A 25710-nucleotide genomic window follows, 5' to 3' on the forward strand; every position below is an offset into this window, starting at 1 on the left:
TATATTTGCGTTGCGTAATCCAGAATTATTTAAATTTCATTCTAGAGCCCGTCTTAAAGATAAGGTACAAACTGTGAAATGTAACACACATATATTTAAACAAAGCTTATTTTCCAAAGCACCAGTGATATACAATAAAATACCAAAAACAATACGGCATATAAGCGACAATCAAAACTTTAAAAATAAATTACACGAATATCTCATTGACAAGTCCTACTACCATATTAATGATTTTTATAATGACATTAACTGAAACAATTATTTTTCTATTATATCTTGTCTGTTTTAAGTATGAGCCATTATTTTATAATAAAATATTTTTATTTGTACTGACATGCTATTTTGTTGTTTAATTATTAATTTAATATGATGATTTCTATTAATTTTATTATTGTATTCTTTTCTAATTCAATATTATTAATTTAATGTAATTTTAATTAGATTTATTGACCTTAGAACCTATGACATATTTGCATACCCTTTGGGTTAGGATAGGAGCACAAAACTAATGTATTCCATATATAATGTATTTCACCTTATCCTGCAATAAATAAATGAATTGAATTGAATTGAATTGCTTTTGTCAATAATCAATTAGGTACTGAGTTTTCGTGTGTAGAGCACATTTTCATAGTAATTAAATAGTTCCAACGTTTTACATAGAATGAAACGTCCGTACAGCAATACGGATGTTAAATAAATTTCTCGTAACTTGGAAAATTCGTTTGAAGTTTATATTTAAGAAACAGTTGTCGTTAAGATGTACAGATGCGTTTTATGTATGAGATTTGCTATTAGATACTTCTCTTGATTAAAGACTTAAAATATACAGTAATTGAAAAGATAACCTTTCTAATTATCTAGTTCCTAACTTTGTAATCCGCAAAGTGCTACCACTTATAATCCTATCAGCTACCGGTCTGATCCAGAACTGGTGTTATAGATTAAATTAACGTAAATAAATACTAGGAATTGTACATAGTTGCTTCTATAATAAATGTAGTTTTTCAATGTTATTCTAACTTCGATTGATATGTTTTTAGTATCATAGATAAATTCACTTATCATTTAATTGAATAAGTGATACATTTGAAACAGAACGCGGTAAGTTTATCGCAAGTTTTTAATTAGATTATCAGAGAAGCTTCTTAATTTTTGATCAAAATGTGTATACTCGCTTCCAATTTCTAGATTTTTAGGATAACACGAGTAATAGAAAAATAACATCTACCCAAAGTAATGCTGCGAATAATTTGGCAATGAGAAAGTTATTCCAGGCGATTTAAGAGTCTCGACTGTTTTCCGCACTTCTATTAATGTTATGACATTATTTCTTTGATGACAACTATTTCCTATATTCTTATTCTCATTTAGAATGCTATAATCATCATCACACGTTTCGCTCATGTTTTGATTGACTCTCTTTATCTAGATCATTGGCAGTTGTTTGGTCTAGAACTAGCATTGTAATATAGGTCAGAGTAGTTATTCGAATTATTTTTTTACGATTCTAACTTAACTACCTTATTTATCACGAGGAAACGAAGAGTTCATAGCCTTCTTTGGTTTAGGATTGATTACCATTTAATGTTCATCTTAAAAATGAATTTTATCGTTGTTTCTTTTTCTGTGAAATTGCGATATGGAGTAGTTAAGATTAGCTACAAACCAGAAGTGACTCTTCGCAGGAACTATTTCGGCGTATTGCGGCGGACTATACTATTGAACATAACAATCAGTCAGAGATATCTAAAAACCTAGTGATCCGGCGCGGCCGCGATTACGGCACAACCGAAATAGAGATACAGATAAGGCGCCAGTGTGGCAACAGCCACTTGACCTTGGGAACTACACGTATGAGCTACGTACGTGTTTACAGTGTTGCCATTAGCATGTGATTTTATACAAATGTCGGATGTGTACAAGAGTAATTGTTTACACACGAGACATACGACTTTGGACAGATTGGATGAGAGATCCTTCGTAAAACTGATTATGGAGATGTTGCAGATAACCTGTTTGCTGATTCGTATATAATCCGCTCCAGTTTGTTTGTCACCTACAGATGTCAAACAGATAGATAATTAGCGGATGCTATCTCATCTCTTGATATTAAGATGGTGGGATTAGCGAAGTCGATGACTTCGGAATGCTTGCATGAAATGTTTGCATGTTATTGTTTCATTCCATTTGTGTATCTGGCAAGTTTCGAGTGTGCTTTTGGGTCTGGTTTTTGTCTGGGTGCATAATTATGTCCTTACGGAATGTAATAATCTGATTAACAAGTTCGTCTGTTTTATAATGCAAATAAAATTGATGTGAGTGTGCAGTATTCCAACCATTACCGTTTAGGTAAGAATAAGGGGTTGGTTATTACGGCACGAGAAATAAGTTTCCATATTTTCATATCGGGAGGCCGTAAAGTTTCATAAAAATGTCAAAGTAGGCTCTATCGGAGAGATTTATGTAGAATTTCAGATAGTGTACAGACGACCTTGGTGCCCTTAGCAGGGAGAGGGCTGTCATACAAACCATTACGTCAATTCAAGAGGGTTGTATTGGAGGTACTGTAGAAAAAATATAAATGCAGTTCGGGCTTTGTAAAACGATATGCTTGGCTCATTAAATTAAAGATACCTATAACTTTTACTTTAACATCTAAATGACACACTGATAACATTGATAACATTACGAAATAAAAACAATTTTTCTCCTCAACTTTGTATGCATGGAAGCATGCAGTACAATGTGAATAACAAAAGATTATTAAAATCACAACAAACTATAACCGATACATTGACATTATCATCTGGAGGGCATTTTTATTCAAGTTACCATTACATCATTCAGATAAGCCCACGTCGAGAATACATTAGCACGTGTTTGTGTGGGTGTAGGTACTCGACGGACCGACATTTACAACTATTTGATTGAATGAAATGCTTCCTTCACGACACAATAGAGTATTGTGCAGTCATACGAGATTGAGAGGGGTCGAAGAACTCACGCTGTACTGGATATGTGTTGTTATTTTACACTACAGAACCATGTAGAACAGGAGCTCCGTCTGAAGTCAATACAGATACGTTGCCACTTCTGAGGACTCGGTCGTCGCATATAGTAGTCAACCATACTCTTCCAACAAAACGCCCTTCCAACAAACTGCTTCCCCGTAGAAATATGTGTAACGATGGTAACCTGGTAACTCCTCGGTCAAATCATAGTGGTTCTACCGCTGTCTCTACACTGGTTCTACACTGGTCTCCTTTCCTTGAAACGCTCATTTTCAAACACCTACGAAGCTGATGAGACATACCGTGGCGGGAACATTGCGATAAGAAAATAATTATTCTGCCAATTAGTTTTTAAGTATTGATACATGTGCAATTGTGCATTGTAACCTAGCTGTCTGTAACGCTTTCGGAGTATGGTTGATTGGTATAACAGTATGTTGTAAAACAACAGTCCCCAGTTATGCTGTTCTGGATTGAATTCATTGGAGTCCATTTGTAGACATGACTCAACTAGAAAACAATATTGGAAACCTACACATACTTTATCTTGTACTTATTATATATCATTACCAATCGATTAGTTTTCACAAGTCAACAAAAAAGTATAAAAATAATCGATTCTATACACTTTATAACTAGATTTTATATTAGTGTGCGACCTAGTTGTGATTTTATAATGATCTACTATATGAATAAAATGTATGCGATAAACTTGGAACTATTTCTGGCGCTGACTCATTTATAGTTCAGGTCGTATGTTAAAAGCGTCATTTATTCGGGTATTAAAACTAAACAGAATTAATAATCTGCTATTTTTTATAAGCTTTTATTTAACTTGCTTTGATAGTTTATATTCGTAAGTATTCGAGGGTCAAATCTTGGAACTGACTTTAAAACCGGTTAACAACAACCGATTGGATTGAAATTTGAATACGCTTAATATTGAATTTCTTTTTTTATAATATAGGAGTAGCAGACGAGCATGCAGTCCACCTGATGGTAAGTGGCTACTGCCGCCCATGGACATCTGTAATCAACCCCAGATAGGATTGAATATTACTGATACCTGAGGTCGGCCACAGATGCGCTGCTACTCCTGAGGACTAAATTGGAACGCCTCGGAAAAGTATTTCTCCCTTACCACACCCTTCAAACCATAACACAACAGCGGATAATACTGCTGTTAGGAGTCTGGAATAGGTGTTACGAATAGACGTTATGATAAGTCCAATTTTATTGCAGACGTCCCAAAAAGTCAGATGAAATATTTTTCTTGAATTCTACCGGTTTGGGGGTACATAATACTCATATGGGATTCAAAATAAATGGGTTTAATGCAAATACAAAAAAAAAAAACTTTTCAATATTAATTTATTTTCTTACAAAATGACTACTGTACTTATGATGTTGCTAATATACCAACTTGCTAATTGTAAAAATGCATTCTTTAGTGACATGAAGAGAGTGACTAATAATCGCCGAAGTTGCCTAGACCAGGGGTTCCCAAAGTGTGCGCCGCGGCGCCCTGGTGCGCCGTAGAAAGTAAAGAGGGGCGCCGTGAGTCGATCCTCTAATCATTGGACACCACAAATATTGGCGTTTTGGTCATCGATTCAAAATGAATATCCAAATTTAACATCCAAAGCATTAAAAATTTTCATTCCGTTTGCAACATCATATCTATGTGAAGCTGGGTTTTCAGATGTAGCTGTGATAAAGAACAAATATCGGATCAATGTGGAGCAAGAAATGAGAATAGCAGTGTCAAGTGATATTCCCCGCTTTGAAAAACTGCGCGGAGATCACTTAGCTCACCCTTCACATTGATTTGACTGAATACATATCGTATTTTAGTTTTGTTATCCTCAAGTCTTTCTTCTTGTTTTCCGTTTAAATTATTTTATAATAACGTATTGTACAATTTCATATTGTGGTGTTTTAAATTCGTTTCGATCAACCTAAGGTAACTACTATTATTGTAGTTACCTATTTCTTTCGACTGTCTTCTTCAAATAGTTAGCTAGCACAGGGCACAGGGCGCCGTGAAAGAATATTAAACTTATAACTGCGCCGCGGGTTACAAAAGATTGGGAACCCCTGGCCTAGACGATTGGGTACTCCCCCGTCGCTATCTAATCAAATTGAGTTGTGTCATTTTCCTCAATCAGACCCTACAATGATTGACAAGGAACATAGAATTTGACTCCAAGATGTGTGATAACGTACTTTCACCAGAAAGGGAAGATTTTATTTCACGTCACTTTACTTTGCTTAGATTAGTGGCTGTGTTTGACGTTCTTTGTTTGACGTTCTTTATTTAACATATAATTTACTTCATGTCATTAATAGATGTCTCTGTACCAAAATTAGAACACGGTGACGAGATTTTTTACTGGGCATATATATACCCCAAAGAAATAAATATCAGTGCTCATTTGGAAAAGTTGTTTCATTGCGTTTGCTCCCCTTTGGACCCTTGGACATTATTTTGGGCCTTACGAGTCGGATATTAAGACTAGTTTTCCATGTCCGGGACCAATTTTTGTTAAGGCACAGAAACCAGTGGCCAATTGTCACTGAAGTGCCTGAGTGCTGCACGAGTTGCAGCCTCACCCCAGCAGCGACCGCCGAAGGTGCTGCCGCGCGTCGCTCCGCACCAAGGAGTCGACGGATTGTTCTGGCAGAGGGTGCCACTTGGAGGTGGTGTCTACTGTCTATCAAGGAAGCAGACGCAATAAGATGTGGAATCGGATGAAGCCTTAAATGGAATATCAAGTGGAGTAAACAACAAAGGTGGTTACTTGGCAACAGCGTGAGTTGACTTTGAATAATTTGTGCTGTGCTCAAACAATTTTCAACTTTATCTTTTCGGTCAGTAGAGTCATTTTATTGTGTGTGTCCTTACTAAAGACTTGTAATTTTTTAGGTAGAAATTGGACTTAGAATATTTTCATTAAAATTGTTCAGACGTGGAATCCATGTCCAATTTTCTATTTCTTTAAATTAATTTGAAAAACACTTGTAAAACTTGCAATTTTCTTTCCTTAATATGTTTGTGCTGTGCTGATTTTAGTTTAAGTCAAAAACACTTGTAATTTTTTCGGTTCAACGAAAATACAATATTTAAATTTAAAATAATTATACAATTATGGAGTCTTTCCTGAAGGTCCAGTTTGAGAACAAAAAGTTAATTGAGAAGGCGAGAATTAATTTTAAAAAATCACCAAAGGATAGGCTTACTCAAGTCTATCTAGAAACGCGATTAGAATCACTTGAAGACCGCTGGAAAGATTTCATTAAAATCCATAAAAATATTATAGAAGTAGCTACTGATGACGATTTAAATAATTCATATTTTACGAAGGAAATGTATGACCAAACAGAGGAATTTTATTTTATGTATAAGACTGAGTTAAAGGAGTGCATGCGTGGTAGCACGTCTGTAAGTAGTGAAGGTAAACAGGTTAAAGCAAATAAAAGTATCGTAAAGCTACCAAAAATTTCTTTGCCGACATTTTCAGGACAATACACAGAATGGACGACGTTCCGTGATTTGTTTCTCTCACTTATTGATAGAAATGATGCATTAGATGACGTTCAGAAGTTACATTATTTAAAGAGTCATTTATCAGGGGAAGCAGAACAACTGCTACGCCACACTCCAGTAACTGCTTCGAATTATAAAGAATGTTGGTCAATTTTAACAAAGCGTTATAATAATAAACGGTTTTTGTCTAATTGTATGTTAAAACGTCTTTTTAATCAACCGACAATTTCCAAAGAATCTTCAGTAGCAATAAAAAATCTGTTAGATACTACTGTGGATTGTCTTCATGGCTTGCGCACACTTGATATTAATCTTAACTCTTGGGATACTATTATTGTTTTTATTATAAGTGCCAAACTAGATTTTGAGTCTCGTAAGCTATGGGAGTCACAGATTAGCGCAGGCGATAAACTAGCTACATTTCATGAATTCAAAGATTTTTTAGAATCTAGGTTTAGATCGTTAGAGTACTTAGATAGTAAACCAGAAAAGCCTAATGTCAACCGATATAATACAAAGTCGTTCCATGTAGCTTCTCAAATATGTATGTTATGTTCCGGTGACCATAAGTTATGCCATTGCAAGGACTTTGCAAAGAAGGACACTGACTCTCGTCGTGAGTTCGCTCGAGTTAATAAAATATGTTTTAATTGCTTGTCTAAAACTCACAATGTTTATTCTTGCCGCCAAGCCACTAGATGCCATTTATGCAAGAAAAGGCATCACACACTACTCCACCCTAAATCTATCACCACTGCTGCAACAATTAATTCAAATAATTCTGTTGCACCAGTAGCCGCATCGTCCAACCAAAATGAGCCCACCGCTGGTGTATGTTGTTACGCAGATGTTACCAACCATGGACTGTTAGCCACAGCCTTGGTCGACGTCGAGTCAAAGACTGGATCACCAATTGTCTTAAGGGCCCTGATGGATCAGGGCTCTCAGGTCTCTTTTATTACAGAGTCCGCGGTTCAGTTGCTCGGCCTGAAGAAAACATCAGCTCACACTGACATTATTCGACTAGGCGATGATGAAGGTGCTACAATGCCCTCTAGATGGATAGTAAGTTTTAAAATACAATCACGCCTAGATCCCAATTTTGTTTTACCCGTCAGTGCTTATGTGTTGAGAAGACTCACATCACTTCTTCCTGAAAGGAAGATTATTCAGGTTTTACCATCATCGTTTGCATCCTTAGAATTAGCTGACCCATCGTTCGATACTCCTGGGAAGATTGATTTACTGTTGAGTACGCGTGTAGTGGGCGAGATTCTTCAGGAAGGTTTAGTTAAAGGTCCGCCTGGTACACCTATTGCGCAGAAAACTAAGCTTGGGTGGATTTTATCAGGCGAAGTCAGCAAAACGATGACAGTACCAGTATGTTGCAGCGTAGTCGCACGTACAAATGTTGACGAGCTTTTGCGAAAGTTTTGGGAGTTAGAATCCGACGAGTCTTCAACCCGACATCAGGTCATACTGACAGAAGAAGAGCAGAAATGCGATGACTTCTACTCTAGCTCAACTATACGTGATGCTACCGGAAGATACATTGTCAAGCTGCCCTTCAAATCTGAAGAGCCGCAGAGTCAATATGGTAGATCAGAGGAGATAGCTCGAAAACGTTTCCACATACTGGAGAAGTTTATGAAAAATCCTGAACTGGGAATGCAGTACAAGTCTGTCATTCAAGAGTATCTTCAACTGGGACATGCTGAGATTGTTCCCCAGTCGGAAATTGAGAAGATTGCGGTATATCTACCGCATCACGCCGTGGTACGCGAAGATAAGAGTACCACTAAGGTCAGGGTCGACTTCGACGCTTCTTGTTCGGGATGCAATGGAGTTTCGTTGAATGATGATTTGATGGTAGGCCCTACCTTACAACCCGATTTACGTCATACCATCATGCGTTGGCGTTGCCATCCAATATGTTTAGTTGCTGACATCGTGAAGATGTATCGTCAAATAAAAGTGTCCGACGAACATGTGGATTATCAGCGTATCTTATGGCGCGAAAGCCCAGATACTGAATTGCTACATTTGAGGTTATTACGTGTCACATTTGGTACGTCGTCAGCTCCTTACCTTGCAGTTCGCACTCTTCAACAGGTAGCATATGATGAAGGAAAAGATTTCCCTTTAGTGTCAGAACGAGTTTTAAAGGACTTCTACGTTGATGATTTTCTCTCAGGTTGTGAATCTGTGGCGGAAGGTGAACAGATTTATCATCAAATGAATGAGATGCTCGGTCGAGGAGGTTTCCAGCTTCAGAAGTGGTCGAGCAATAGCAACGATCTTCTGACTAAATTACAATCCTCCGAATCGAAAGATGACGAAACTCTTCATTTTGAAATAAATGCGTCTTTGAAAATTTTAGGATTGAAGTGGAACAGAAGTTCAGACGAATTCCAGTATGCTGTCCATCTTCCTCCACTGGAGACACCCGTAACCAAGCGAAGGGTGATCTCTGATATCGCACGCCTTTACGATCCTCTTGGTTGGATTGCACCTGTAATAATAACAGCTAAGGTGTTCATCCAACGACTGTGGCTCTCAGGCATTGATTGGGATGAAGAATTGCCTAATTGCCTATTAAGAGATTGGCTGGATTACAGAAGTAACCTTCATAATCTTCAGAGCTTTCGTCTGCCAAGATGGTTTCATACAAGTCGTCAAGACAAGTCTCTTGAATTGCACGGGTTCTGCGATGCTTCTTTATATGCATACTCAGCTGTGGTCTACACGCGATCTATTGATTCGAATGGCTATGTTCACGTCAGTCTAGTAGCCTCGAAAACTAAAGTGGCTCCCATCAAACAGGTTTCTATACCACGTTTGGAATTGTGCGGCGCTGTGCTGCTTTCAAAACTTCTGCTAGAAGTTTCAGACACTTTAGGAATTGTGAGGGATAATATACAGGCTTGGACTGATTCTTCAGTGGTACTTGCTTGGTGGAGTAGCCACCCCAGTCGTTGGAAAACGTTCATAGGCAATCGAGTGTCAGAGATTCTTAGAGTTATGAATAATAATCAATGGTTTCATGTCCAGAAAGGAAAACCCAGTAGACTGCGCGTCACGTGGAGTGAATCCGTGTGATTTAGACAAACTTGATCTATGAGTGTCCGGACCTAGTTGGCTTAGAAATGAAGTGATTGAATATAAGAAGAGTTCATTACTTCATACTAATTTAGAAGAAAGAAAATCAAATGTTGTAGTTAATTTAGTGAAAGAGCAAGGGGAAAAAGATGATTTTATATCAAGATTTTCAACTTTACAGAGATTAACTCGAGTAACTGCTATCAGCTGTTCTGCAAAGGATCCATGTCCCTTAACCCCTGGACATTTTTTGCTTGGGGAACCTTTGTTACTTGTCCCTAAAGCTAATTTTGAAAACTTAAGCAACTTAAAAAGGTGGCATTTGACTCAACGTATGGTACAGGACTTTTGGCGCAGATGGTCTCGTGAATATCTGGTTCAATTTCATCAAAGACATAAATGGTCACGCAATTCGCCTGAACCAAACGTGGGTGATGTAGTGTTAGTCATTGAGGATGACTTGCCTCCTGCAAGATGGCTTCACGGGCTTATTGTCGAAAAACATTGCGGTCCAGATCACATTACGAGAGTCGTGTCTTTACGTTGCAAAGGGTCTATAATAAAAAGACCTATTTCAAAACTAATTGTATTACCCATAGCAAGTTAAAAAAGCATATTTTCTTATTAGATTGTGCTATGTTGTAATTTTAAGGCTATTATTTTTATTTCAATTGAATGTTTTTTAATTTTATTAAGTTATTGAATTGTATACAGTCCGCTTATTTCGAAGTGCCCAATTGTCAACGTTTTTCATGGTGGGCGGTAATTTGGTGACATGATGTACTTAATTAACTTTAAGATTATGGACATTTTGTCCATGGTGGGCGGAATGTTTGACGTTCTTTGTTTGACGTTCTTTATTTAACATATAATTTACTTCATGTCATTAATAGATGTCTCTGTACCAAAATTAGAACACGGTGACGAGATTTTTTACTGGGCATATATATACCCCAAAGAAATAAATATCAGTGCTCATTTGGAAAAGTTGTTTCATTGCGTTTGCTCCCCTTTGGACCCTTGGACAGGCTGGCTTGCTGGTTCGTGATCGCCCTATGCCCTGTACTAATGATTGGGTGGGAAGACGCTGCCCATTTCAAAGATTTAATCTCCTACTCGCGTACAACATCATATGGACCACTGTTGGTCGCCATACCATACGGCGTTGCTAAACTTCTGCTTGTTGCATTGAATTGCAATCAAAAAGTGCATAACATGTCATTATAATATTATTAAGTTGGAATGTGGTTACGAGTGTCGGTACGTAATGATCGACATTATGATCGCTGAGCGCGTGTCCGTCGAGGTAGGTCCCGTCCTCTCGGTCTCGTTAATAACGTATCGAATGGCCCAATGCGATCGTTGTTTATTTCTCAGTCGCGATCTATTTATACCGCGCGCCTGACAGACGAGTCGCACGGTTAAACGGCCTCGCTGGCCCTGTAATAGCTAATACACCTATGTACGTGTACACTTTGACGTTATTCATGTTGGTATTCTAATTTTTGTAAGGGATGATATTCGTAGTGTAAAAACTTAGGTGACATACGTTATCCAACAGTACACATACAATCGACAATTGGCTCAACTTAGCATAAGTAGGATTTGTAGAAATTTTCATAGAGAGGATTTGTAGAAATAAAATATGATCAATTGTCAAAAATGTTTCTCTATTTTGTCGTAAAATATATAAACTCGAATGTGATAGAGCTATATAGTTGTTTAAAGGATATCCCCGGTACACCTATTTTTACTAGCAGCAATGATGCGGTGCCGAGTTCTAATTTAAAGGCTGTGGTACACTACACTACACGAGGCGCGTTACATTCTCGTTTACTGTTTCCATAAAAACAAGTTTCCGTGACATATAGTTTTTACTGAAATATTTGTCATTTCTTGGTTATTCGAGTTTGTCACTCGTACTCATGGCCTTGTCAAGGCCGAACTTGGCACAGCGAACAAACAAAACGTAACATTACACAGTGGAGCCCAAACACGCAAGAATGAATGAAATAATTGTGGTGAACGAGGTAACGGTCATTACTGCATGACTCATTCAATGCGAACGGAATTGTTGAATGCTGAAGTTTATTTCATCCTTGATAAGGTTACTAAAGAATTGCATTCACATTTTTCATGCGCTCATGTAAAAATATTTTCAGTGGTTTAAACTGTTATAAAAAAAATAACGACAATTCGGCCTTAAATCCAATTAATTAGAAAATCACTGTTATCAATGGGTCCGCCGTATGATCTGGTAGCACATTGCACGACAGATAGAAAAACAGGTGATGCTTAAAAATGTGATGATTTGCCGCGAGTGTGATGATTTCCCGCAACTCATTACGAGATGGCTAAATCTTTCCGTAACTCATAAAAAGCAATTAGACATAGTTAACTGAATATAATAAATACGTGTGGATTGTAGTTCAGCTCAGTATTGCGCCGACGTTCATAGATCTCATTTTTATTTGCATTTTTAAATAGATATCGCATCTGTTACGGTATCTTAAAATGTGCCATCGGTATGAATTTGATTAAGATTGCAAGCAAAGAGTAAAATGGATTTTATACAAATTTATGTGAGCCGAAAGCCGTTCAAATTGCAAATGAGCTGCAGTTCAACGACTCCCGTTCAATGGTCTAAATATTTGACTCGCCCACATTCAATTATTCTCTTTGCTTTCCCTTACTCGAAGAGAACAGACATAGACATCTGTATAAAATGCTGCGTTAATCTTTGAAACACCAAATATAAAACCTTAGATGAGTAAAATATATAGATTGATCACTCCTAATGAGAAAGTATAGGTAACCAGTTATGAGAATTGAAATTGTTGCGTTCTAAAATGTTCCTAAAATTGGAATACTTATTAATTTATTACGCATATTACGTAGTATTTGTTATTTATTTGTAATTTTTCTCAAAAAAGTTTTTTATTTGTCAAGAATTCAAACAATAAATGATAAAATCATCCTTTTGTGGCTTCATTCAATGTCAAAGCGTGAAGTATCTTTCTATTTAACTTATCAAAGTATAAAACGAATCAAATCATGACAAGAATTATATAAATGCAGAGTGACTGAATGAAATGAGTCAGGCGAATGAGGAAACTCTCATTAACATATTATTGAATCACTCGTTTGAATGGAACTGTACAAATTGCTAAACAATCGCATCACTACACAAATAATGCTTGCAGTACACGTAATTACCTATAATAGTCTGGGGTTCAAATCGAGGTTCTAAGGGTTTTTCGAAATAAACGACCCGTTTGTCGCAGCGGGGAAGAAATCTAAGCAGTAAATTTAGATGTTTTTTCCTGGTTTGGGTGTTTATGTCTATTTGTGTGTCCATTGTACACACGTCATAAGGAATCCTAGTGAAGGGGTACGAGTGTGAATGAAAAAAAAACCTACTTTTTAAAATACTAAACTTGATATCGTAGTGCACTGTGTCTCAAATCATCTCCTGTCTGATCAGTGGGGCAACAATAGGTTGATGATGTCAATGATGCTCGTAATGTTACATTAGATGACTAAATAGTATGTAGGTATAAGGTGATTTAATATCTTAGACATGTTGCCAATTACAGGACTCAATAGTTCTGGTTAAAATACAACTTGGTCACATCAGACATTGTCACATTTATGAGGCTCCTCTCACTTTTATGACGCAGTTGCAACATGTAATGTTTTTTAATAACTTAATATGAAATATAATCATGAATTTTGTAGTAGATGTGATGTCATTTTTAGAACTCTATTTAAACATTGTCACGCCATACACATACATATGAGTTACATATGAGTCGAGCATATTAGTTCAGGAGTCAGTCAGTTCTCAGGCAACGCATCTGACGGCATCTGGTGACTATCAGCTTAGGGTAGAAATCCTCTTCTATAATCGGTTACAGATGGTCGTGGTAGGCAGTGACCACTACATACCAATTCAATCTTATAATCGAAAAATATTACATACAGTCCCCCCTTCACTCTCCTTAAACTTTGCACTTAAACGAAAAGCTGTTGAACAATCAACTCCGACCTTGTCTAGGCCATTCGCACACTAACACGCTGTGGACTGTAGACCTAATTCTGTCACAAATATATTTGAATGGAATAGCCGAGGAAGTCGTCATTAGTATGACTCACTGTCGAATGGAAACAATTTGACAGTAAATTGTGTCGGGACCGTGTACCTGGCCTATTTCGTTATGAAATGGTACGAAAGTCTACAGCTCATTTTAAGTTGTTACGCCTATACCCTGGATATTGTTATGTTAAGAAGTAGAGGGGACGCATTCTCTTTCTATGCAGTACATTCAATAGTCACGTGTGTATGTCAAGGTCGGTAGTACTGTTTCCAAAAATATACAATAAGGGAAAGTCCGATTATCCGGCGGGTTATTACTATGTTCGTAAACGCTAATCTCAAATCAAACTAAATCGTTTATTTGCCTAAAGGATAATGATATATAATAATGATATCGTGTACGTTAGTTGATTCAAGCTTCAAAAAACCTTTTTAAAATAATTTGGCTGTTGTTGTGAATATCTATTTTTTTCGCAGTACCAAAGACCTTTACTAGTAGTACTATAGATGAACACTATTATATACTGAAGGATCTTAAGTAAAGGTTTCCGTCCTTGCCGCAGGTCAATGGGAGAAGTTGCCGCTGTGGACGCTGGAGCGCGAGCTGGTGGTGCAGGACATCGCGGAGAAGGAGAGCATCAAGGTGCTGGAGAAGGCCACCGTGCCCATTGTCAAGATGACCGACAAGTACTCCGATGTTAAGGTGAGACTTAAGTTACAACTTAAGTTTACTGCTGGATTTCAACTTCAATCTAAATAATAAATTTCCAAAATGTGGTTATATTTTGCGGGATATTTCCTCCGATATTGACGAATAATTTGTTAGAAATACCAATGGATGAGTTTTATTGTTTAATTATCTTTAATTATTTATACATAAAGAGGTCACGATCCGCAGGCATTGAGGGACCGACTAAAGATACATACATACATACATACATAGAAAACAACAAAATTATGTTTCGGCATAGTGACAAAATTACACAATTATGAATAACTGTGCCACAATTAAAAGGCGATTATTAGTGCGTAAGCTTTCAAATAAATGTCCAACATTAAAATATCTCAGATGCATGCCTCGTCCAACTTGAAAAACAATGTCAGAAACACTGAATGTCATAATTGGCAAAGTGCGGGTCGAAATCGCACACGGAGGGTTCCGTATGACTAAATTTCTATTTATATTTTATTTGTAGTATTTATTATCATAGTAACCACAGGAGTACGCATGCATTGTAAAAATTAAACTATCTAGCTATTATGGCTCAATAATTTAAACTGAAGAAAAAAACTTAAACTTAAAAATTGCTTAAAAATATTTTTTGTATGGCCATTATGGACACATTTTATTTTTAATGTTTTTATATTTGTTGTTATAGCAACAATATTACATTTTGTGTAAAAAAAAATCGATTATCTATTGCGGTTCTAGAGATAGAATAAGACAGACAGACGATCAGACAAACAGACAGAAGAGACTTGTTGATCGGGGCTTAGTATTTAGCCTGCGCGCACGGGACCCTTATAATGTCGACGGCGCTGAATCATTGCAATAAAAACAAAACACTCCAGCACGCCTCGCCGCATACGCTAATTCCGTCTCCTGACTTCCATATATGGCATGTTCAGTTAATTTTATAAATAACGCTCGGATCAGAATATTTTGTTTTTGTCGTCGGTTATACTGTTATCATGCAATCGTTATGAGGTTGGATGGTATTTGCGCTGTGAATTTCAGAACAAAACACTATGGATATGTTAATCTATGAACTTTATCACTTAAGGATGTGGTAAACATAAGTTACTATCTCACTGCTGGGCATGGGTCGTCCTCAGAGTGAGAGCGGTTTGGTGGTAAGGGAGGCATACTTTTCCGAGGCGTTCCAGCTTAGTCCTCGGGCATAGCGGCGCATCAGTGGCCGGGACTGAAGTATGAATCTAATCCTATCTGGGGTTGATTACCGATGTCTATGGGCGGCAGTGGCCACTTACCATCAGGTGGACTGCATGCTCGTCTGCACAGTCCTTACAAAATTATTTTTCAATCAGTATAATCTACCAACACTTCTAAAGGTGTTTCGTTATTAAGGAGAAGCGGCGAAAGGAACTCCAAAACACACATCATATAAAAATTCATACACAAAGACAACTAACGAGCATATAGAGCTGGAGCTACTTTATACCATACAATTACCAAAGAATAAATATGTTACAGTATTTGTCAGCTAATTATATGTCCATAACACACATCTTTTCACCACAAAATTTATGCATAGGACACCCTAACGAGCATATATATGGAGCTGGGGCTACTTCATACCACACAATTACTATATAAAATACATATATTCTACTATTTATTTACTCATCTAATTGTTGTTGTTTGTCAGGTGGACATCTCGTTCAACATGAGCAGCGGGGTGAAGAGCGCGGAGCTCATCAAGCACTTTAAGGTCGGTGGACGAAGCTGATGCCAATTATTGCTCATCTTCGTATGACTTATGCGTGTGACGCGTGTATCGTCCTACTCGCGATTACGTTATGTATATGTACCATATGTTGTTACTGACCTGTATGTGTGTAGGTATATAATTATGTATGTATTTTTGATTTAAAGCCATTTTGAACGGTCAGATTAATTCAAAATGTTGAACAATTATCAAGAACCGATTATTTTTTTCCCATTCTCCTCATAAGGATCATGAGGATGAATGATTTTACTTGTGCGATTTTACCGTGATCTTTAGTTTTTTACTATAATATTATATACTACTGATAGTTTTTATTAGGTTATTAGCTTTTATCTGTACTCCATATTACTCTACCTTTATTGTATTTTGTCAATTTATAAAGCTTTTGGAGCAACAAGCAGCAGATTTTCTTTTGTTATAATATGATTATGTGCACAGTACAAGCTATGCTAAATGTGAGCTCTTGAGGAAGCTTTTCTTTTACGCCAAGAGTAAATTAAAGTAAATAATGAATGTCGTCCGCGCTTACGCCGCAGCGGACTTACTAGGGCGCGGTCGCACGGGGCGATCGTACGCGGCAGCTCCCAGGACGTCTGGAGCGAACGCCTGTCCCGTACACACACGCAAGTTTAGCGACCTTCAAAATAAAATTCCTATGTGCTTTAATTAAATTGAATCTGATTACGATCAAATAATTATTATTTAACTTACCAAAACCACATCTTTCCCGTCTAGTTCTTAAGTTGTTTTTTTCAGTCTTCTTTATATGATTCATTAATTACTGGCTTTATTATAAACGTAACTTACAGCATCAATGGTAAAGATGTTCTATCAGTCCTGTGGAGAATTTTTTCGCACTGTTGCCTATCCGTGATGGCGGGGCCTTGGCGTGCCTGCGTGCACTTGTATAAATACCGCGGTTACATCATTTTTGTTCGCCACGTTCCTATTATACACAATACTGATGATATTATGATATCTACTTAGATATGACATGACGCCGTGTGATCAGGGATTGTGGTTTGCAAATGCAGGTTTTTTGCGACATGCTCCTACGATATACGCTTGGTAAATATCATTTGGTGATAAAATCCTTCGTGGTTCTACTCTGGAGGTTACATGACACCTATTTCTGACTTATACGAGGGTGCGTTTTTAAGTCCGCGGAATGGCAGGGTTGGAGGGGGGATAGCGGGCTCGTTAAGGGCGGTACGTGTTAAGTGACTCATAAATAGTATAAATATAAAGTTTTATCACAATTGCATCATTAGTTTTAAAACTATCGACAATTAAACAACTCAATCCGGAAGAAAATTGGAAGTATGGAGAAAATCGAGCATCGCGCCGTTATAAAGTTCCTTACCAAGCAAGGAAAGTCTGTGCAAATCATAATGGAAGAGATGTCATCGGTTTACGGGGACTCTTGCCCTGGAAAAACGATGGTTTACAAGTGGAACAACCTTTTTAAGCAAGGCAGGGATTCACTTGAAGACGACCCACGACCAGGACGGTCTGTTGAGGTGACCATTCCGGAAACGATAGCGGAAGTCGAAAAATTAGTACTGGAAGATGCTCGGCTAAAGAAGAAACAGCTTGCAGAGCTTGTTGGAGTATCGGATACAACCATTTTTAAAATTCTGCATGACCATGTTGGCATGACTAAGGTCAGCGCGCGGTGGGTGCCGAGAATGCTCACGCCGCCTCAGAAACAACAGCGCGTTGAATGTTCCCGTGCGTTTTTGAACCTCTGTGGAGAAGATAAGGATATTGTACTGAATCGAATTGTTACTGGAGATGAAACTTGGGTTCACCATTATGAACCTGAGTCTAAACAAGACTCCATGCAGTGGCATAAAAAGGGTACAGCACCTCCTAAAAAGTTTAAGGTGTCACAATCGGCCGGCAAACTCATGGCGACAGTCTTTTGGGATGCAGAAGGAATTTCGTTAATAGATTACAAAGATAAAGGTGTCTCTATAACCGGAGAATATTACGCAACAATCTTGGAGCGGTTAAAAGAAGCCATCAAAGAAAAAAGACGAGGAAAATTATCCAGAGGTGTCCTGCTGTTGCACGACAATGCGCCCGTACACAAGAGCCGTATTGCACTGGCTGCCCTGCATAAGGTGGGCTTTGATATTTTAAATCACCCACCCTATAGTCCAGACCTGGCTCCCAGCGATTATTATCTCTTTCCAAAAATGAAAAAAGAGCTTCGTGGAAAGAAATTTTCTACAGACGAAGAAGTAAAGGACGCAATTTCCTCGTATTTTTCCGACAAGGACAAAACATTTTTTTATGAGGGTTTAAATAAGTTAATACAAAGATCTGAAAAATGCATTCGTCTTGCAGGAGAATATGTAGAAAAAGAAAAATAATTTTGACATTTTATTTTCGCTCCTTGTCCCTCATTCCGCGAACTTAAAAACGTACCCTCGTAATAGCAGTGTCAAGTGCTGTTGTGTTATGTTTTGAAGGGTGTGGTACGCAAAAGACACTTGTACGAGGCGTTCCTACTTAGTCCTCAGTGGTAGCGAGCTAGCAACGCGTCTGTGGTTAACCACAGGTAGATTAGTGACCTTCAAATAAAGTGCAATCTAATTTACATAAGAATATTCCTAATTTCCACTTATTAAAAAATAAGAAACGCAGGGCATTTCTTCAGTACAATTCACAATAGCGTCAAAATGAACGAATCATCAATTGACTCATTCACTTCCAGGAGAAGTACCCGGTGCTCTCGCGTCTCGTGATGGTCCTGAAGCAGTTCCTGCTGCAGCGCGACCTGAACGAGGTGTTCACGGGCGGCATCTCGTCGTACTCCCTCATCCTGATGTGCATCAGCTTCCTGCAGCTGCACCCGCGGCCCGAGCGCCTCCGCCAGCCGCACAACCTCGGCGTGCTGCTGATAGAGTTCTTCGAGCTCTACGGCAGGAAGTTCAACTACGTAAAGACAGCGATACGTGTGAAGAACGGCGGCTCGTACGTCTCCAAGGACGATATACAGAAGGTGAGTTGCAGGTCTGAATTAATGAGGGAATGATGAGGAATTAATGAATTTGTTTGTGTGTATGTATTTATGTGTGGTGTACGTGAGTATGTAGGACTTGGTTCAATAATGCTATGTGTAAAAATAATGTTTTTTGTATATTATGTCTGTCACTCACACATAAATGGAGGCTATAAAATTGTCTGTTTCAATGTAATTAAATATGTATGTTCCAAATAAGTTTCTCGCTACACAAATAAAAATGCTATTATTTTGCATTACAACCTTTATTTAATGAAATTACATGTATATTTGTTTCTCTTGAAATCTGTTAAACAAATCAAGCTATTTTTAGTATGTAAATTTCAAGAACGGTCAAATTTATGTACGAGTACAAAAACATCTACTTTCAAATAAATATAATCTAAGTTCATGTGCTTATTTGCATGCACGGTAATTTCCTTGTTTACCGTATTACCGAATGTATAATGTATGAGTATGAGTATAGTCCGCACCAAACTGCTAGTCCGCTCTGAATATAGAAACGAGTCGCGTCGAATAGCAAATTGTAGATATTAGTGGGACGAAGACAGCGCGGGACCCTTCTCCCGCTCTCGTCCACGGTTATATAGCTGCGTTAGTATGCCCTTACGTTACGGAGTATAAGCTAACTAAACCTGCGCGCAACAACGTCAGAGCGGACTAGCAGTTTGGCGCGGACTATAATAATAACGATGTTGTAGGAGATGAACGACGGCCACCGACCGTCGCTGCTGTGCATAGAGGACCCGCTGACCGCCGGCAACGACATCGGCCGCTCCAGCTACGGCGCGTTGCAAGTTAAACAGGTAATTTAATGATAGTTCATTAAAACGCAAATAAATATAATTTTATGACCATTATAATCTGCGGGGTGTAGTGGTTATGTCGGTAGTCAAGAGATGGCGTCACGAAAATTCTGAATCACGCTATTGAAGTTTTCTCAACATCCTGCATATACAGGGTGAATTTATCAAATGGGCCTTCAGGGCCCAATCTCTAAACTTAAAATTGAGGCTTTTCCTTCAGTTTGTCACATAACATTATTTCCTATAATTTGGTCTTTATAAGTGACACTATCAGATACCTAGTGGATTAATAAAGAGGATGTATTTTTTCAAAATGAACTCGTTCGATTCCCTGCTAGGGAAAAAGATATTAAAAAAAACTAATGATGCAGTTTTGCAGACTGAAGGCTTATTTAAAAAAAATACTCTGTATACAGGCTCCTGTCCTAACTGAGACTGTCGGAGCACGGCCGCTCCCCTGGCATGATCACCTAGCCCGGCGGGAGATCTCTCGTTGCTAAAAAAGAAATAAACAAATTATACTTTAAATCTGTCTTTAAATATTGTATTGTGTTGTGTTCGGCAGGCGTTCGACTACGGCTACATAATCCTGCAGCAGGCGGTGGGTCCGCAGAGCGCGGCGTGTGCGCTGGCGGCGCGGCACAGCGCGCTCGGCCGCGTGGTGCGCGTCACGGACCACGTGCTGCAGTACCGCCGCTGGGTGCGCGACACCTTCCAGCCGTACTTCTTCCCGCTGCGCCGCGCCAGCCCCGAGCCCAGCCCGGAGCCCTCCGACAGTGACCCGGTACGCTGACACACGCTGCCACGACCACTAGTGCTCGCCGAGTACAGAGGAATAGACGCAAATATAAATTTGGCGATTTCACAGTATTCGTCAAGAAATGGCGTCACAAGTATCCTGAATCACGCTGTAGAAGTTTTCTCAACATGTTTCATATTAATACTATATTATAAAAGGTGTGTTAAAGTAGAAAATTTAAGTCGTTACATCAGATGTGATACAGATGCATCTGTTGTTTTCGCAGTACTTTCCGGCATTATACTCTTGTAAGTGACTTCCCAAAGGAAACGGATTAATTATTCGTTTATTTATATTTTTGTAATACATATATTCATAAAATATTGATTTTAACTATGTAAAGAAAATTAATGAATGAGGAAAGTATTATTTTTACTTTTATTCACCATCCTAGCGAAAACCAACCTTCATTGTACAAACAATACTTCGATAAGTATATTTGCCAGTTACAACTTAAAGTAATGTATTAAATTGTGTTTCCCAGGAGTGGTCAGACAGCGGTTCTGGCGCCGGCGGTCCGGCGGTGGGTCCGGCGGGCGGCGCGGCGGGCGGGGAGGGTGTGCCGGGCGCGCGGCCGACGTCGCCGCCGCCGCTGTCCGCGTTGCAGTGCTCCTCGCCCACGCCGCGCCGCGTCTCCGCGCACCAGTCTCTCATCATACACCACATCACTAGCAACTCCGACTTCAATAACATACCATCAGGTATTGCAACCATTGCAAACAAAATATCTTCAGGTATTGCAATCATTTTCACACAACATACCTGCAGGCAACCATTGATTATAATATTGCCCATTATTTATAAATATTATTAATAAAAATATATTATAATTCTTTTTTTTACCAAAGATAAAAAAACTATGTCTTGTACGCGGAAATTGTCAAATTTGGATCTTGGATTGATTAATAATAACGGATACGTCAATTGCTTGATTGATTATAGAAATATATTTTATGAACGACAAAATGCTTCTAAGAGTATTTATTGCATAATACAGGTGTTTACATGGTTTCTGGACGGTATATAACTAGAACATATCTATAATCGTTGTGTTTGTTTTAGGAGTGATGCAACAGCGCTACGGCGGGCCGACGAGCACAGGGAACAACAACAACAACAATAATAACAACAACAACAACAACGGCGGCGGTGGTGGCGGAGGCGGCGGCGGTGGTGGCGGCGGCGGCGGCGACGGCAAGAACCGCGCGCGCTCGTTCAGCTCGAAGCAGCGGCGGTACAACGGCTCGCCGCCGTCGCGCGCGTACCGCGGCGGCGGCGAGCGCCACAAGAAGCGGCGGCAGTTCGCGCAGCCGCCGCAGCGATGATACCGACCGCCCGCGCCGCGCCGCCGGACCGACTGCTAGTGCCGCGGCCGGTGCGTAGTGTGCGGTGACCAGTGATCTGTGACACGTGGCGGGTGCGAGTGAATTTATTAGACTGCTGTCGGAATAAGTATAGTACAACACGATACTGTTTGCTAGCTGTAAGTGTATCTCGAGCGTTTCAGTGTAATAATGAACTGATAGCAACGTAGCGCTCGCGATTCAAACTTTAATCCTACTGATGACTTAACGGTGTGTATATTATTTAATATCAGTAAAATATTTTCAATAATCGGTTAAGAGACGTGTCGTGAGTGTAAGTAAAGGGAGATGTGTATAAAAATGTTAAGCATGAGCTGTAAATGCTTTGGCGAGTTGCTACTATATTGTATGTTAAGTTATGATGAGAGTGTTTAACTGTGTTGGGTATGTATGACAAGTGTTATGTATATAAACCAGAGTAACATAGCATAGTTTGAAGCTACATATAAAACCAAAAATAGAAGAAAACTCAATAATCTAAAAATATGAGAAAAATAATGTTAAAATCATTTATCTATGGTAGGTTAACAGAGATTTTGTTAGGTTGGCCCTATTGTATGTGTAACCAGTGCGACATTGTAACACACGAGTGTGATGTGGCTTTAAAAAACGTTTGTGTACTTATGTACGCACATAAAAAGTTATACTTCTTTGGCGTAATTCATAGAATATTTTTTTACGCATTGAAATAAATTTAACTGAGCAAACACAATAGATGAAAGTAAATACAAATAAATTATGTGTTACATCGGCGCGCAACTCCGTTCCACGCAAAATGTAAACTGATTTGTTGTTACAAATGTCAAAGAAGCATAACTTCGAATTCAAATTGTGATTACAACAATGTAGTTTAGACGCCATTTTTAGGGGCTTTGTGGTCAATGGTCCTCAACCACTTATAACCAGTAATAACCGGTATCAGAGACATAAGAGTTACACAAACTTGTTGTCTATAGTGGTAAATGTTGTGGTATATGTGGACCATTGCAGTTCAGAGCATAAACACGGTACTCGTAGGGTACATTTTTATAAAGATAAGTTGCGAACCACAAGTGAACAGCAATAAAATAGACTGATAGTGAGTTTCTCATACAAACTGACGGAGATATTGTGATTTAAGAGTAGTTACTGTAACTAGACGGTCCGTTACGCGTTGGTACATGGAGAGTTTGAGACTTTTGTAACTAAATATTGACGTTTTCCACTTTGTATTCAAAACTGTCTTCTAAGGCTAAATTGGTGACTGTTCGTATAATTGGAACTGTTGGCATACAAGCATTGCTATGGAGTATTGCAATGGGTATTAGATTAAAAGTTTTTTAAACAGAATTTTGTAGCAGACACAATGGTAATATCTACCTTATGACAGTGGTGTTAAGCTGCTGTGTTCTGGTTTGAAGGGTGTGGTATGGGAGAGACATTTCAGACGTTTCAAGTTAATCAAGTTTCAAGTTAATTAATAGAACGCCAATTCTATCTGGGATTGATAATAGGAGTCCATTCGCGGCAATAGCCACTTACCATCAGGTGGACTATTTGTTTGCTTGTTCTAAAATGGTCAACATTGAATTAACAGTCACCATAGTACAGTTGTTACTTACCAAAGTCTCAAAACTGTTGGATATTTATCACTGTTAAGACAACGCTTCATTGCCTTACTATGTATCATATATACTGTAACTGGAAATATATTTTACATTTGAAAATAAGGTTGTGTTACCGCATAGTCTAGGACTAAAGTTAGTCGTTCGATTTCGACCTTAGCGTTAAAACTGGACTGATTAACGGGTTGAATTGGCATATTAGAGTACATTAATGGATTTTTAGTAATTTTCTATCTACAGCTAGATGATTCATAAGAGTATAGAATGTTAAGTTGGTTCACTGTTTTATACAAAAGGGGATGTTCAAAATGTTGTAAATTGTTCCAAATAATTTTACATGTCTAAGCTGTGTACATTTCATTGAGGATGATTGTGGTTCTTAGAAATTATGTAATAAACCAGGTAGAGCGGATGGAGCAGTATTCAGTCATCATACATAGAGTTTATGTTAAACAAATACATAAATATTCTCCGGTTAAAGGCTTCAGTAAGATTCGTACATACTAGGCTTTGATATAGTAGTCCCAAGAATACTAGCATTAGAATAGAATCAATTTAATATAAAAAATCATTGATATCCAAAACTTGCAGCAGATTAAAATAAGTTTCATTGCACTAATCGATGTAGATTGTTAAATTTTTTGGTAATATTCACATATAACAAGGTCTCGAAATACAACTTTGATTTTGACTTTAATTTTAAAATTATTCTACTTACTACACATTAAATTGAAGTTCGTGAGGTGTGTCATCTTAATTAAAGTATGCTTCATGTAAATAAAAACAATTTACCTTTACAAGTTTAAGTCATTGTGTAGTTCATGTAAATTTGTTGTTGTTGAAATATCATCGTAAAATGTATCGTATACTGTGCCACTTTCTGTCATCTTCTCTATCTGTATGTGAAAGTCCTATCAAGATTGATTTAGATATTCTAAAGATTAGCTTTTATGGATAGAGACTATTAAAATCAAATGTGCGAAAGAAACTTATGGGCTTAGAAAATAATTAAATTTGAAAGCACAGATAGTCTCTTCAATTGTATTTATTTGTACAAATTGACTAATATAATCTAACTCTAACGAGAAGCAATATTCAATCCGTCCAACGCGTGTAAAATAAGTAAAACAAATAAATAGTGTAAAAATTAAACTGTAGCCAATCATATCTTGTAAGAGATGTGATATTTTGTAAAGTTAGTTAATTCATGAATATTGAACTGCTGTAGTGGATTGTACAGGATTTTCTCTAGTATTTTCAATTTAAATATGTACATATAACCACACCTGTTACTTACTCCACTGTAAGGTAGATTCTGATTAACAATTGCATTGATATGTTTACAGAAATTTATATTTAGCTACAAGCAAATTGTAGCTAAATATAAATTTATAATTGTAGAAATATATATTTAGCTACAATTTGCTTGTAGCTAAATATAAATTACTGTAAACATTTCAACCTCATATGCCTTACACGGCCCATATCTTGTCTTACTTAGTTTCGTACATTATTTACAAATTTGGGACACTTAGGAAAATTTTGTAATAAGCATATAATATGAAATTAAATCTAATTAATGCTTTATGTTATTTGTCAAAAATAAAACTTAAAAAAAGTATCTGTATTATCTACATAATGTTGATCACAGATGCTCTGCTACATCTCATATGCCTCATAAATAATAAATTTTGACTACATCTTCTGCATAAAAAAATGAAATATACAGTAATTATTACATAAACTGCTTGAAAATAATTAACTGAAAATAAAAGTTATATAGCCTATATCTTTAGACAAATCGACGATACTTCATGTTAAAATCCGATAAGCTATTACGGTTGAAAGGCATGCCATGGAACTAGATATTACTAGC

At 37.8% G+C, this 25710-nt stretch overlaps 1 protein-coding gene across 1 annotated transcript in view; it reads left to right on the plus strand.

The window, feature by feature from the left end:
* LOC140756395 (terminal nucleotidyltransferase 4B) overlaps positions 1 to 24510 on the plus strand; it is a 38077-nt gene extending 13567 nt beyond the window's left edge. Inside the window, exons 3-9 of the mRNA XM_073091871.1 lie at positions 14323 to 14462; positions 16150 to 16212; positions 18953 to 19240; positions 19963 to 20067; positions 20633 to 20851; positions 21351 to 21567; positions 21929 to 24510. Coding sequence (XP_072947972.1) covers positions 14323 to 14462; positions 16150 to 16212; positions 18953 to 19240; positions 19963 to 20067; positions 20633 to 20851; positions 21351 to 21567; positions 21929 to 22191 — 1295 coding nt within the window. The 3' untranslated portion in view covers positions 22192 to 24510. The remainder of the gene's footprint in view (positions 1 to 14322; positions 14463 to 16149; positions 16213 to 18952; positions 19241 to 19962; positions 20068 to 20632; positions 20852 to 21350; positions 21568 to 21928) is intronic.
* The last annotated feature ends 1200 nt before the right edge of the window (positions 24511 to 25710 follow it).

This window comes from Epargyreus clarus, unplaced genomic scaffold (assembly GCF_041222505.1).
Source record: "Epargyreus clarus isolate Ecla_fem2 unplaced genomic scaffold, WU_Ecla_fem_2.2 ptg000035l, whole genome shotgun sequence".
NCBI classification, from domain to species: domain Eukaryota; kingdom Metazoa; phylum Arthropoda; class Insecta; order Lepidoptera; family Hesperiidae; genus Epargyreus; species Epargyreus clarus.